Raw genomic sequence first — 14,531 nt, forward strand, 5'->3', positions numbered from 1 at the left:
CCCCCGGCTCACCCTCAGGCCGTAGTAGTGCAGGTGGACCCAGGGCTCCTCGGCGTGCTTCTTCTGCAGGAACTCGTAGGACTGCACACGGCGCTGGCGGGCCTGCTCTGACTCAGGACGGGAGAACCGCACCTGGGAGGGGCGTGGTGGCCTCAGGCCCAGGACACAACCCGGCTGCATTCCGCGCCCACCAGGAGGCTGGAGAACCCCACACCTGGGGCACCTCCCACCCCCGAGCCCCCCCATTTCCTGACACAGGTCTCTTAAATACAGCTCCAACCACGTCCCTCTCTGTGACTCGCCAACACAGGCCACAGAGCAGCTTTCTCTTGCTTCCGCCTGTCGGCACCCACTCTATTTCCACTCCCGCTGGCAACAGGACCCCCGTTTTCCTTTAGGAAACGCCCAGTTCCCCCTCGGTTTGGGAGAGCAAATATCCCTCCCCCGCCCCCACCCCCACACACGTTCCCAGCCACAGGAGTGGGCACGTGACTCAGACCTGAACAATCCGAGCACCAAATCCTCTTAGCCACAGGGGCTGGTTCAGGGTTGGCCAAGCCAACGAGTCCAGTCTGGGACTTTAGTTAGAAGTAATGACAAAGAAGTTTCTTTTCCCCTGGGGTCTTGGAAGCTGGGAGGATGTGAGCCTGGAGCTGGGACAACTCTGTACCACTGGGGACAGACACCCTGCCTGAGAAAGAGGCCAAAAGAGGCAGGCAGAACCTGGAGGTGGAGATGGAGAAACCAGGTCTTGATGACAGAGTCTGAGCACCTGAATCCAGCCACACCTGAAGCTACCCCTCAACTTTTCAGTAACAGGGACTAATACATTCCATTTGGGGCTCATGCTAGGTAGATCTGGGTTTCAGTTGCTTAGAGTACAGACAGAACGAAGCCCTGACTCACCCCTCCTGTGAAGGGCACCTACACAGAGGCATTGGCTGGATTATCGAATCCTGGGATTCTTTTTTTTTTTTTTTTTTAAAGTAAGCTCCATAGCCAACTGGGGCTTGAACTCCTGACCCTGAGATCAAGAGTTGCACGTGCCACTGCCAGCCAGGCACCCCAGGATCCTGGGATTCTGTATGGGTCCTTTAAGGCACATGGGCCTACAAGTGCCTTGTTAAACAAGGGCCAGTGAGGGGCGCCTGGGTGGCTCAGTCGGTTAAGTGTCCGACTTCAGCTCAGGTCATGATCTCGCGGTTCGTGAGTTCAAGCCCCATGTCAGGCTCTGTGCTGATGGCTCAGAGCCTGGAGCCTGTTTCAGATTCTGTGTCTCTCTCTCTGACCCTCCCCTGTTCATGCTCTGTCTCTCTCTGTCTCAAAAATAAATAAACGTTAAAAAGAAAAAAAAAAAATTAAAAAAAACAAAAAACAAACAAGGGCCAGTGAGTAGAGAAGGGAAGGAGGGTTCTAAGATCACTCACCAAGCTACTGAGAACAGGTGAGCGCCGCCCCCCTCCCCGCCCCCGGTTACATCAGTATCTGCCTGTCCTTCAAAGATGTGCAAATGCTTACAACTTTAGCCACATTTGTGTGTCATCCACATCAATATTTGTGCAGGACTCTTCTCTAAATGCTCATTTTAACCTAACTACGCTTACACAGAGGAAGCTTCAGAAGCCATAAATGGAAGGTCAATATTCTTCCAATAATGTTTGATATATGAATAAGAATTAAGAGAGAAATGTTGCATCTGCACACCCCTGAAAAGACAGAATTACACGGTTAATTAACGCAGCGTTTTCGCTCTACTAGGACCTGGGCTTCATGGCACAGGCTGAGGGCTCACTGAACCTTCTGGGCCCTGGGTCCCCAACTCTACAGAACCCCAGGGCTGCTATCCTGTTTACTGCTGGGATAAGTCAGGCCGGGCAGAGACCAGCTTATCCCCCCCAAGTCACCAGTGAAAAGGCTCTGAAGGAAACACGGTTTCGGTATCTGTCTCCCCCCTGGAGCCCACGTTCCGCAGAGACCCTCCCGGCCCCCGCAGCCTCCGGGCAGCTGAGCTCCGAGGCCAGCCTGCCGCCTCTGCAGGCCGCACCCTCCCTCTTCTCGGGGCTAGAGCTACTCACCGTGATCTGCTTCACATCTTCTTCCGCCTCGTCCTGCGAGGAGTCTCCTGCTGTGAAAGAAAGCCAAGAGAGCGCGGCCCCTGCTTGCAGCCTCCAGTGGCGCCCCTACTCCCTGCTCTCAGCCCCACCGACACGGAAGGCCTCAGGCAGGGGTGTCAGTTCTCCTTCTAGACGGAGGCAGCTGCACAAGTCAGTGGTTCTCACCGGGGACAATTTTGCCCCCGCCCCAGGGACAAGTGGAAACACGGGAAGACGTTTTTGGCTGTTACAGTCGCGGAGGGGAGTGCTAGGGCATCCAGGGGGTAGAGGCAGCCGTGCTGCTCAGCGTCCTAGCAGCCAAACCCCTGGGCTAGTTTTTTCCACACTAACAGCAGGGCTGGGGGGCCAGCGCTCACCCTCATTGGCCGCCTCCCTCTCTCGGTGCTTGGCGTCTGCCTTGTCCAGGTAGGAGAAGCTGGGCCGCAGCTGCAGGATTCCGTGTAAAGGAGTCAGGTGAAGCTCACCTGGCAGAAGGGGGGCATGGACGTGACTCTAGGAACCGGGGTCAGCCCGCCGGCTTGGCTCACAGTAGTCCCGAAGGGCCCTGGACCCCTGCAAAGACCTTGACCCACTGCCAAACTACCTCCCACCTCTGCTCTGGCCCCTAGTCCCAGAGCTTTGGGACCACCAGGCCAGCGGCCACTCCCAGCACCCCCGGCCCTGCCAGATGCAGTAAACACACAACCGCACCAGGACGTGAATCCAGACTCTTCTGCTCGAAGTCACTTCTTTAAGCCTGCCTGCACACGGCCCTCTCCCCACAAGCATCCCACACCTTCCCAGCCCGTCCCCACTCCCTTCCCCCTGGCTGCTTGCTCTGGCCACACCGGGCAACTGCTCCACACCAAACACAGCCTGCTCTTTCCCGCCAGGTCTTCGCCGGACACCTTCAATGCCCACCCCCTGCTCCTCACGCACTCAGACTGCCTCCGCTCATCCTCCAACTCTGCTCATCAAAATCCCACCCGATCCGCACAGAAGTCAGCTACTGCAAATGTGGTTGGAGGAACGGCCCCTGGTGCGGCCAGCTGGAGGACGGTCTACACAGTCTCAGACAAAGATCACTTGTGAATTAGACCAGCGCACCAGGAGGCAGTGCAAAGATAATCCACTTCTATCAAGTCAATGTGGGCTTGAAAGAGAAGACATCAGATGCTAAGGCTCTGGTAAGTGGCTCTGTGAAAGCTCTCTGGGCCCCAGAGGGAACGGAGTGCTCGCGGTCAGGAGTAAAGAAACGAACGATCCTACAAATACCGTATGATTTCACTCATATGTGGAATTTAAGAAACAAAGCAAATGAACAAGAATAAAGAAGAAACAAACCAGAGGGGGAAAAAAAAAAGACGGGGCACCTGGGTGGCTCAGTCGGCTGACCACCCAACTTTGGCTCAGGTCATGATCTTGCGGTTCGCAGGTTTGAGCCCCATGTTGGGCTCTGTGCTGACAGCTCGGAGCCTGGAGCCTGCTTCGGATTCTGTGTCTCCCTCTCTCTGTGCCCCTATCCTGCTCATGCTCGGTCTCTGTCTCTCTCAAAAATAAATAAGAATGGTAAAAAAAATAGAAAAAAAAAAAAAAAAAAGCAGAGACTGAACTACAGAGAACACTGATGGTTACCAAAGGGGAGGTGGGGGGGATGGGTGAACTAGGGAAGGGATTAAGCGTACACTCATCGTGATGAGCAGCTAAGTCATGTATAAAATTGCTGAATCATTCTGTTGTACACCTGGCTCTAATAGAACACTGGACATTAATTGTACTGAAATGAAAAAAATTAAAAAAGAACCATCCTACCACCCTACATAGAATAATTTTCAGATGTTAAAAATTTTAGTATAAAATACTATAAATACTAGAAAAACATTTTTAGGAGAACCTCTTAAGATGGCAGAAAGCATCCTAAGAAACACCACAAGAGACACAGGAGGAAAAAGGACAGGTAAGTTTAGCTACAGAAAAACACAATCACGTTGGGAAGATGGCAAAGGTTCTAGAGATGGATGGTGGTGATGGTCGTATGCCAACACGAATGCCCTTAACGTCACTGGACTGTACACTTCAAAATGGTTAAAATGGTAGGGGCACCTGGGTGGCTGAGTCGGCTGAGCACCCAACTTTGGCTCAGGTCATGATCTCGCGGTTTGTGAGTTCGAGCCCAGCATCAGGCTGTCTGCTGTCAGCACAGAGCCTTCTTCGAATCCTCTCTCCCTCTTTGCCTCTCCCCAGCATGCGCTCTCTCTCAAAAATAACATTAAAAACAAAAAAATAAACATTTTAATAAACATTAAAAAATGATTAAAATGGTAAATTTTAGGTTATGTATATTTTGCCATAATAAGAATTAATTAAAAGAAAGAAATGAATGGTCCCAGCTGCAAGGGTGGGCTTTGAAGAACTATCTCCTTGGGGGCTCCTGAGTGGCTCATTTGGTTGAACATCCAACTTGGCCTCAGGTCATGATCTCATGATTCATGAGTTCAAGTCCCGTGTGGGGTTCTGTACTGACAGCTCAGAGCCTGGAGCCTGCTTCAGATTCTGTTTCTCCCTCTCTCTCTGTCCTCCCCTGCTCATGCTGTCTCTCTCTCTTTCTCTCAAAAATAAACAAACGTGCAGGGGCGCCTGAGTGGCTCAGTCAGTTGGGCGTCCGCCTTCGGCTCAGGTCTCACGGTTCGTGGGTTCGAGCCCCACATGGGGCTCTGTGCTGACAGCCTGGAGCCTAGAGCCTGCTTCGGATTGTGTGTTTCCCTCTCTCTCTCTCTGCCCCTCCCTTGCTCATGCTCTCTCCCTCTTAAACATTAAGACAATATAAATAAATAAATAAACATTTAAAAAATTTAAAAAAGAACTATGTCCTTAAGGGGCGCTTGGGTGGGTCAGTTGAGTTGGTTAAGTGTCCAACTTTCGGCTCAGGTCACGATCTCACAGTTGTAAGATCAAGCCTTGCATCAGGCTCTGGGCTGAGCATGGAGCCTGAATAAGATTTTCTCTCTCACTGGCACAAGAACAGACACTCAGATCAATGGAACAGAATAGAGAACCCAGAAATGGGCCAACAAATGTACGGCCAACTAATCTTTGACAAAGCAGGATAGAATACACAATGGAATAAAGACAGTCTCTTCAGCAAGTGGTGCTGGGAAAACTGGACAGCGACATGCAGAAGAATGAACCTGGACCACTTTCTTACACCAGACACAAAAATAAACTCAAAACGGATGAAAGACCTCAATGTAACACAGGAAACCATCAAAATCCTCGAGGAGAAAGCAGGCAAAAACGTCTCTGATCTTGGCCGCAACAACTTCTTACTCAACATGTCTCCAGAGGCAAGGGAAACAAAAGCCAAAATGAACTATTGGGACCTCATCAAAACAAAAAGCTTCTGCACAGCTGGGGCACCTGGGTGGCTCAGTCAGTTAGGCGTCTGACTGCGGCTCAGGTCACGCAAATCTCACGGTTTGCGAGTTCAGGCCTCGCATCAGGCTCTGTGCTGACAGCTCAGAGCCTGGAGCCTGCTTTGGATTCTGGGTCTCCCTCTCTCTCTGCCTCTCCCCCGCTTGTGCTCTGTCTCTCTCTGTCTCCCTCAAAAATAAATAAAATGTAAAAAGCTCTGCACAGCGAAGGAAACAATCAGCAAAACTAAAAGGCAACCAACGGAATGGGAGAAGATACTTGCAAACGACATATCAGATAAAGGGTTAGTATCCAAAATCTATAAAGAACTTATCAAACTCAACACCCAAAAAACAAATATCCAGTGACGAAATGGGCAAAAGACATGAATAGACACTTCTCCAAAGAAGACATCCAGATGGCCAACTGACACATGAAAAAATGCTCAATATCACTCATTCATTATCAGGGAGATACAAATCAAAACCACAATGAGATACCACCTCACACCTGTCAGAATGGCTAACAACAACTCAGGCAACAACGGATGTTGGCGAGGATGTGAAGAAAGAGGATCTCTTTTGCATTGTTGGTGGGAACACAAGCGGGTGCAGCCACTCTGGAAAACAGTATGGAGGTTCCTCAAAAAACTAAAAATAGAACTACCCTACGACCCCGCAATTGCACTACTAAGGCATTTATCCAAGGGATACAGGTGTGCTGTTTCGAAGGGACACATGCACCCCCATGTTTATAGCAGCACTATCAACAATAGCCAAAGTATTGAAAGAGCCCAAATGTCCTTGATGGATGAATGGATAAAGAAGATGTGGTATATATATACAATGGAGTATTACTCAGCAATCAAAAAAAATGACATCTTGCCATTTGCAACTACGTGGATGGAACTAGAGGGCATTATGCTAAGCAAAATTGGTCAGAAAAAGACAAATACATGACTTCACTCATGAGGACTTTAAGATACAAAACAGATGAACATGAGGGAAGGGCAGCAAAAATAACATAAAAACAGGGAGGGGGACAAAACAGAAGAGATTTAAATACGGAGAACAAACAGAGGGTTACGGGAGGGGTGTGGGAGGGGGGATGGGCTAAATGGGGAAGGGGCACTAAAGAATCTACTCCTGAAATCATTGTTGCATATATGTTAACTTGGATGTAAATTTAAAAAATAAATTAAATAAAAAACACCAAAAAAAAAAAATTTCTCTCTTTCAGGGCGCCTGGGTGGCTCAGTTGGTTAAGCATCTGACTTCAGATCAGGTGGTGACCTCATGGCTCACGAGTATGAGCCTCACACCGGTGGTGCAGAGCCTGCTTGGGATCCTCACTCTCTCCTCTCTCTCTGCCCCTCCCCCACTCATACTTTCTTTCTTTCAAAATAAATAAACTTTAACTAACAAATAAACAAGCAAACAAACAAGATTGTCTGACCCTCTCCGGCTCACACACATGCCCGCTCTCTCCATAAAATAAATATTAAAAAAAAACCAAACATGTCCTTGAGACACAGGTTCAAAAAAGAAAAGTTGATACAACTTTTGAGTCTATTCTAGTTTGTTTCCTAAGTGTCCAAATTAGTTTTATTGCTTTATGAACTCTAAACACTTACACTACACCTTGTACTTTTTAAAGGCTTTATTAGACCATAACAACGGCATACAAAACCCACCCACTTAATGCATACAATTCAATGTATTTCATACATTCCTGGAGTTGTACAACCAGCACCACAATCAATCTAAGAACATCTTCATCTCCCAGAAGGAAAACCTGAACCCATCCTCAGCCACAACGCATTCTACGGGCAACCGCTCTCTGCTTTGTCTCTACTGACTTGCCTCTTATGGACACTTCACGTGAAGGGACTCATATATGTGGCCCTTTGTGACTGGCTTTTCTCACTGAGCATCATGTTTTCAAGGCTCGGGCACGCTAGGGCTCCGAAGCACCAGTGTGCCATCTCTCACACAGCTGCAGGACACCGTTCTCCTGGCATCAGCTGACGGACTTCCGGATTGTTTCTGCCTTTTCACTATTATGAATGATGTTGCTATGAACATCCACGTACAAGTTTTCTGCGGACAGAAATTGCATTTCTCTTGGATAGATGCGGTCTAGGAGTAACACTGCTCGTGCACAAGTACCTTATATTTAAAACCAAATGCTACCACCTATCTCAAAAGTTATGCTGTGCGTATGCCTGTGTCCCAGGAGGACAATGACCTTGGATGCCCCACCCCTATCAGGTCAGGCAGCATCAGGAGGCAGAAGTCCTCAGTGGTGGCCAACTCCAGCTCCCACGATCTGTCATTTCTACAACTTGCCTGGCCCCTGCGGGCGTCCAGCTTTCGGGGAGCAACAAGCTGGGTACCAGGCTAAGAACAGCCTCCCCGTCCTGGCCCCCATCCTGCTTCTCTCCCACTCCAGAGACCTCGAGGAGCCATGGCGGCCTGGATGCCCAGTGCGGGTACCTTGCCTGTAGAGTGCAGCGGCGTAACGGGCCGTGTTACTGGTACTCTGGGAGGAGCAGAACGTCTGCTTGTCCATCAGCTTCCTGGGAGCAGAAGGAGAACAGAAGGGAGCAGAAGGAGAACAGAAGGGAGCAGAAGGAAGCTCTAGACCCAGGGCACGGCAGACAAAGCCCCTCTACCCCAGACGCTTTCTGAAAGCCAACACCAAGGAACAGGGACCGAGGCCCCAACTCAGCATATGGGAGCCTCAGCAGGGAAGCTGGGGATGAGGTTTGTGGCCCAAGGACAGGGGTGGGTACAAGCCCCACTCCCATCACGGGGCCTCTCCACAGAGAAGACATTTGCTGCAGGGCAGGGTTGGTCCAGGCCCAAGCATGTGAAGCTGGGACGCTGGTAGGGAGCCCAGGACAGGGGCACAAGGGCTCAGGCGATCCACAGGCCTTCAAAAGGCTCGTACTGGAGCACACCAAAGCCTGGAGACCGGGCCCAGGGAACTCACGAGGAGTATGTGCTGCTCTCGTCTGCACAGGCGCCATCCACGTTGAGTGCGATCTGCTCCCCTTTGCTGCGGCAATAGTTGGGGTTCAGGGTGTCGATGGCCATCTCAAGCTCTACCTGTAGGCACCAAGCACCCCCACCAGATATGAGGAACACAAGAACATCCCCAACCTGCTCACAGCCACCTCCTGACCCCAGTCCCTGCCAGTCCCAGCCCTGCCCAGAAGCAAGCCCCCAGGCTTCAGTCTCCACTGAAGGCCATAAACCCAAATTCTGACAGAAAGGCCAGAGTGCTTTCTGGGGGGTGGGAGTCATGTAGTTTTGTTTGCCCTCCCCATTCTACCCTCCAAAATCTAAACTGGGTGCCAACAGTAAAAAACCAACAGATTTTTCTCATAAAAATTCTCATTTCCAATTTCTTTTAAAGAATCTGGGGGTGGGGGGCTGCAGCCACCCGCCAGACAGGGTAGGGCACACCTACAGTTCTCCTGGCCCCTAGCACCCCAGCCCTTCAAGGCACTGGATGATCCCCCTTATCAGGGCTGCTGCATGCTGGCCCCTGCCTTATCCTGTGAACATGAGCCCCCCCCGCATTCCCAGTCCCGAACTCCTCTCAAGACTTCTTACTCCCTGGCCTCTCTGGAGCTGCCCACCCTCTTTCTTCCTGGAGACTTTCCTTCCTTGGTGGCTTTCTCAGCTCTGGAAGCGACTGGTTCTCCTCTGAACCCTCCAATCGCCCCTTTTGTGGGCTTCTAGTCCCCAGAGGGCCTGTCTGCTCTTCCATCAGCCCGCACCCATAGCACCCCTCCCCTCCTCCACCTCCATCAGAGGGCAGCCCACCTTTTGCTGCTTGGGCTTGATCTTGGCCGAGAGGTGTGGAATGTCATCATAGGTCATCGAGGCTGGACGCACAGGGTACTGGAGAGGGGAAGGGAGCTGTCTGTCCACTCTGCCCAGCCCAGCCCAGCGCTGGGCTCGAAGACTCCAACAAAGATTCAATGCCAAGCAGAGACCAGAGATCCCCACTGGGCCCTTCACACTGGCTCCACCCAGCTTCCTCCCAAAGCGCCATTTTCGTAGATCTCTGACCTCCGAGGGACAAGCCTAAGCACCAGGAGCCCCAACAGGCCCCGGTGCACAGTGCCCTGCAGGTTCTGTCTGGTAAAGCCACAGGATACTGCCGTGAAGGCAAGAGTAAGGGTCTGCGGTCTAGCTGCCAATTTACAGGCCATCCAGGTGGAGAAGGACAAGGCAAAGGAGACCACGGGAAGCACAGAGGAAGACCTGACCAGCGACATGACGTGGGCTGCTCAAGAGGGAATTCGCTACCCCATTCTCTCTCTCCGGCACCCTGTGAACTTTTCTGTAATAAAAAGCTGCTGATGACTGGCTCAGAGAGCCCCTTCTGGGCCCCAGTGTCACCATGTGTGAAGTTATTTTATGTCACTCTTTAATATACTGTTCTCAAGTCACTTCTTTGCTCTGCACACACTGGGGTCACCTTCCCACGCCCATCCTCACAGGGGCACCTTTCCTTTCCTTTCTCCTGCACCGAACGGACGCTACAGGATGGGCAGATGAGTCACGGTTTGAAGCGCCCTTATGCCTGAACCAGGCCACCTCTGGAAGGGGCCTGCTGGGGGCGGGGCAGCGTGTAAAGTGAGCCCTCTGCGTGGGGGCTGCTGCAGATCTGCTGTGTTCCGGCCCAAGGAAATGGTTATTTCCTAAAAGCTCAAACAACACACTGACTCCTCCCTGATTCCTGGGCAGGAACTTAGGGCCGCAGTAGGACGAATAGCTTGCAGCCCAGCTGGCCTGGACTGAGCCCTTGAAAAAGGCCCCGCCTGGGACAGGCTGGCCCACAACAGCCTGGGAGGCCCCTAGTCGGCCGAGGTTCAGGGCGGCCCTGTACCCTCCTGATCTCGGGCTGGGACGGGTGGTGGTGGACGGCACAGGTTCGAGAGAATCAGGCCCCGGTTCTGCTCCCAACTCTGCCTCTGGCCGCCTGTGTGCTTGGGCCGGCTCCTCACTTCACAGGGTGTCCTCACCTCACAGGGCTGCTTGGGGCAGGGAAGGAGGCTGACAGGGGTGGCCACTAGCCCAGGGCCTGGCACACTGCGAACACATATGGGGTCACTGTCACCACTGCCAGTTCCCCTATCATTTTGCGGCCAATCAAGGAAACCGGTTCAGAAGGTCTGAAGGACAGGCCCCCAGCCACATGGCCTGCAAAGGCAGACCCTGCAGGGGTGGTGAGGAAGGACGCTGGGCCCCTTCCCAGCTCACACTTGGGGCACCACCATCGCCGCCCTGCCCTGGGCCCCTTGCAAGTTACTAGCCTCGCTGTGCCTTACCTTCTCAGAGGCGGCAGGAGACAAAATACTTAAAACCATACTTATTGTTGGAAATGTAAACTGGTACAAAGCAGTCTGTCCATTACTCTAAACATTAAACACAGAGTATCCAGTGGACCCAGCAATTCGGCTCCTAGGGATATGCCCAAGAGAAATGAAAATACCTGTCCACATAAAAACCTGTACGGGGGCATTCACAGCAGCACCGTTCTTAATGGGCCCAAAGTGGAAACAACCCAAACACCCATCAGTGAATGGATAAATGAAATGTGGTGTATATATCCACACAATGGAGTACTATTCATCCATAAAGAGGAATGAAGCACTGATACATGCTATGAGTAAACCTTGAGAACATGATGCTAAGTAAAAAAAGCCCATATGACATGATTCAGTATGTATGAAACATCCAGAACAGGCAAATCCAGAGAGAAAACAGGTTAGTGGTTGCCTAGGGATGTAGGCAGGAAGGGAGACAGGGGACAAAACTGTCCTAAAATAGACTGTGGTGCTGAGGTCCATGTTGGGCAGTGTTTCGAGCACTTTGGTGTGAATGCACCCCACCCCAAAGGGGACCCTACAGGGCAGGTATAGTGTAACCGCCACCATTTTGCAAACGGGGAAACGGAGGCACAGAGCGCTTAAGGGCCTGGCTCGAGGGCTCACAGCTAAGTCACGATGGAGCTGGGCCTCAATGCAGCTGCCTGTCCCCAGAGCCCAAGCTTTAACCACTACACTGTTCTGCCTCTCACAGCTGCCTTGGTTTTCCCATCTTCAAAATGAGAGACTATTAACCTGCCCACCCACAAAGGCCAAGAAAACCACCTTATCGCACACTCTGTGCCCAGAACACCCAGCAAGGCTGAGGTTCCCCCCACTCCAACCCTCGAAGTTTCCCTTCACCCTCAGGTCTCATCATTACCTGAAACAGATAGAGCTTCTCCGCCAGACTTTTGGCCAAGTACACATCGATCTGGGAACAAGGGAAGAAGACTTAAGCAGGAGACAGAACCAGTGCCTGGCTTGCCCCGGGATCCCCCGCTCCTCAGATTTCAGGAAGGGATAGTGGCTCCTAGAGGCAGTTTGGGGGAGGAGGGAACAGCTCAGCTACTGCTAGAAACAAAGGGGATGAAGTCTCCAGCCTCCCTCCCTACAGCTCCCAGGGAGACCGGAACAAGAGTTGCTGGCCCCCTCCCAGGGCCACTATTACTCAATAAAAACGTACCTTCCCCAGGGGCGCTCAGATCAGGATGCATCCCGAACCAGGTCAAATGCTTTTCTGATGAGGCTGGGGCAGAGAACAGCCTACCCACTTGGCTGCACTTCCTCCCCTGCCCTCCACCACCTACGCTGGACCACCTGTCACACCCCTCTTAGGGAGGTCCGCGAGCCGCTCCAAGAATGATCTGGCCAAACTTGCTTTCTTCTCAACACTGACCACTCTGCCCCACCGAGTAGCGGTTTTACCTCCCTGCTTGCCGGCTCTTCGTATGAACCATGTTATCTCCCACCACCAGGCCCAAAGGAGGAGTGAAGGGCATCGGTGCAAGGGAGGCCTGTGTGAAGGGCATTCTAGGCGGAGGGAACAGCATGTGCAAAGGCGCACCTGGAGGCACTAGGATGTGTCCTGATCCGGCCGCCTCTGGAACCTACCTTCCCACCACCTACATCTTGAGACTCCTTCCTTTCAGTGTTGCCCACAGATCCTAGGTTTCCTGAGGGCAAGACAGTGCCTCCCTCACTGCTGTCATAGCCCCCGCCCCCCGCCCCACATACAATGGATCCAGTGAACACTGTTGAATGACTTCTTGGTGGGCCCAGGAAGGGGGAATTGTCAAACCCATTCACACACTCAACAAATAGCCACTGAGTATCTAAGTGACAGGCACTGAACTTGGCTTTGCTGATACAATGGTGAAAGAACAGAAGCCCTCCCTGGTGAAGCCTACATTCTAGCGGAAGGAGATTTATGTCCAGGGGATGGTGAGTATTATAACCAAGCACATGGCACGGCCGTGGTCAGGGGTCTGGTGGGGGCAGGGAAGGCATACAGGAGAAAGCGACACAAAGCCGGTGGGGTGTGTCAGGGAATTCTCTTTGACAAGGAGATGCTACATCAGAGATTGGGAGGAAGTGAAGGGTTCAGCCAGGCAGGTATCTGGAGGAAGAGGGAATAGCCTGGCTTAGGAGTCCCTGGGATGCCAACAGATGCCAGGCCAGCCTGAGGACAGATGGAAGGGGACTCATCCCTGGGCACTTCTCCCTGGTGGCCCTGGCAGTAGGTAGGAAGCAGCAGTTACCTCCTGTACGACTGGGTCATCCTCTTCATTGGCCATACTAGGGGGGGGCCAGCCGCACGATCCTCAGACTCAACCTGCAAGGGAGAGCAAGAGGCCTGAGTCAGTCGTTCAGCCAACACTCAGGGTTGCCCATGCCGCAACAGGCCCTGCTCTGGGAAGGAAGAGCCTGAGACACAGCAAGTGACCCTCTTTCAACATCTTTTCTGAAGTCAACAATGGACGGCCAACGCAAACAAAAAGAGAAACCACTAAACCCAAGGTGCAAACAGGTGGACCCAAGGCAGCACATGTCGTCTACACCCACAGGGAAGAATAAATGACCAGTTTTAAGGGGTTTTTGACCACTCCCAAAGTAGAGTTCACTGCCAGGCAGGAAGATGGAGGTTGGCTGGTCTATAGCCATGATGAAAACACTCGAGCACTAGTTTGGGGCCACGAGGAAGCATTAAGGACGAGTCTGACGTCCAACAGGAAGAGCAGGCAGTCCCAAGGCTTTCCAGAATGACTCTGAGTCTGATATTTGACTTTTAAGTGAACTTTAAGCCTAACCCCGCGTGAGATGATTCTCCTGTTTTGTGTGACACAAAATGACTCTCTTCACACACTTTAATGTATTCAACACAACAACCCCGCAAAAAAGATGGCTTGACTGTCCCCATTTTCTATTGGGAAACTGGAACTCAGGGACGCTTTGCGTTATTAGCCAAGCCACAGAACAAGAGGATGCACTGGACTTCAAAGCCAGGCCATGTGACTCCAGGTAACAACTACAGGTAGGGGAGCTCACTCAGAGGGAAGGGAAGGGCCTTCCTGCCGGGGAGAAGGGCGGGGGGGGGGGGGGGGGGGGGACATTTGGGCTGTGCCCTGAAGGATAGAAGGATTTGGAGGAGGGATTCCAGGTGACCGGAATCACCTCAAGCAACTGGAGAGGAAAGGCTGTAGGTCTCCACAGCAGAGGGGGAGTAATTTGGCTGGGCTAACCCTTCATATTCCCACGTGGGTCCCTTCAGAATCCCAGCAGCCCCCAGCCCCCTAGTTCTGGGTAAGACCATCACCATTTTTGTCTCATCTACTTAACTGAGCTAGTCAATATTTAAAAGGGCATCAGGGAGCCTGGGTGGCTCAGTTGGTTAAGCGTCCAAGTCTTGATTTCGGCTCAGGTCATGATCTCCCAGTTTGTGAGTTCGAGACCTGAGTCACATGGAGCCTGCTTGGGATTCTCTCTGCCCTTCCTGCACTTGCTCTCACCTGCTCTCTCTCTCTCAAAATAAACTTAAAAGGGCGTAATACCTTCACCAGGAGTGGGATTCAATGGCTGAGCTGCACCATCTGAAATCATCTCATGCATTCCAGATACACGTTCTAAACTCAGCCTGCTTG

At 51.9% G+C, this 14,531-nt stretch overlaps 1 protein-coding gene across 9 annotated transcripts in view; it reads right to left on the reverse strand.

The window, feature by feature from the left end:
* The window catches only part of POLR3E (RNA polymerase III subunit E), a 33,887-nt gene that overhangs the window by 14,399 nt on the left and 4,957 nt on the right, over positions 1 to 14,531 (reverse strand). For 7 of the 9 annotated variants that reach the window (XM_058709928.1, XM_058709922.1, XM_058709925.1 and 4 more), the window contains exons 2-9: positions 13,152 to 13,225; positions 11,774 to 11,824; positions 9,338 to 9,415; positions 8,499 to 8,614; positions 8,000 to 8,082; positions 2,471 to 2,578; positions 2,076 to 2,125; positions 13 to 132 (exon numbers count right to left, since the gene is read on the reverse strand). In XM_058709928.1, coding sequence (XP_058565911.1) covers positions 13 to 132; positions 2,076 to 2,125; positions 2,471 to 2,578; positions 8,000 to 8,082; positions 8,499 to 8,614; positions 9,338 to 9,415; positions 11,774 to 11,824; positions 13,152 to 13,187 — 642 coding nt within the window. In that variant the 5' untranslated portion in view covers positions 13,188 to 13,225. Of the gene's footprint in view, positions 1 to 12; positions 133 to 2,075; positions 2,126 to 2,470; positions 2,579 to 7,999; positions 8,083 to 8,498; positions 8,615 to 9,337; positions 9,416 to 10,851; positions 10,974 to 11,773; positions 11,825 to 13,151; positions 13,226 to 14,531 lie in introns of those variants that run through there. The other 2 variants (XM_058709926.1, XM_058709927.1) reach the window with 2 other exon arrangements.

This window comes from Neofelis nebulosa, chromosome 18, assembly GCF_028018385.1.
Source record: "Neofelis nebulosa isolate mNeoNeb1 chromosome 18, mNeoNeb1.pri, whole genome shotgun sequence".
Classification (NCBI taxonomy): Eukaryota; Metazoa; Chordata; class Mammalia; order Carnivora; family Felidae; genus Neofelis; species Neofelis nebulosa.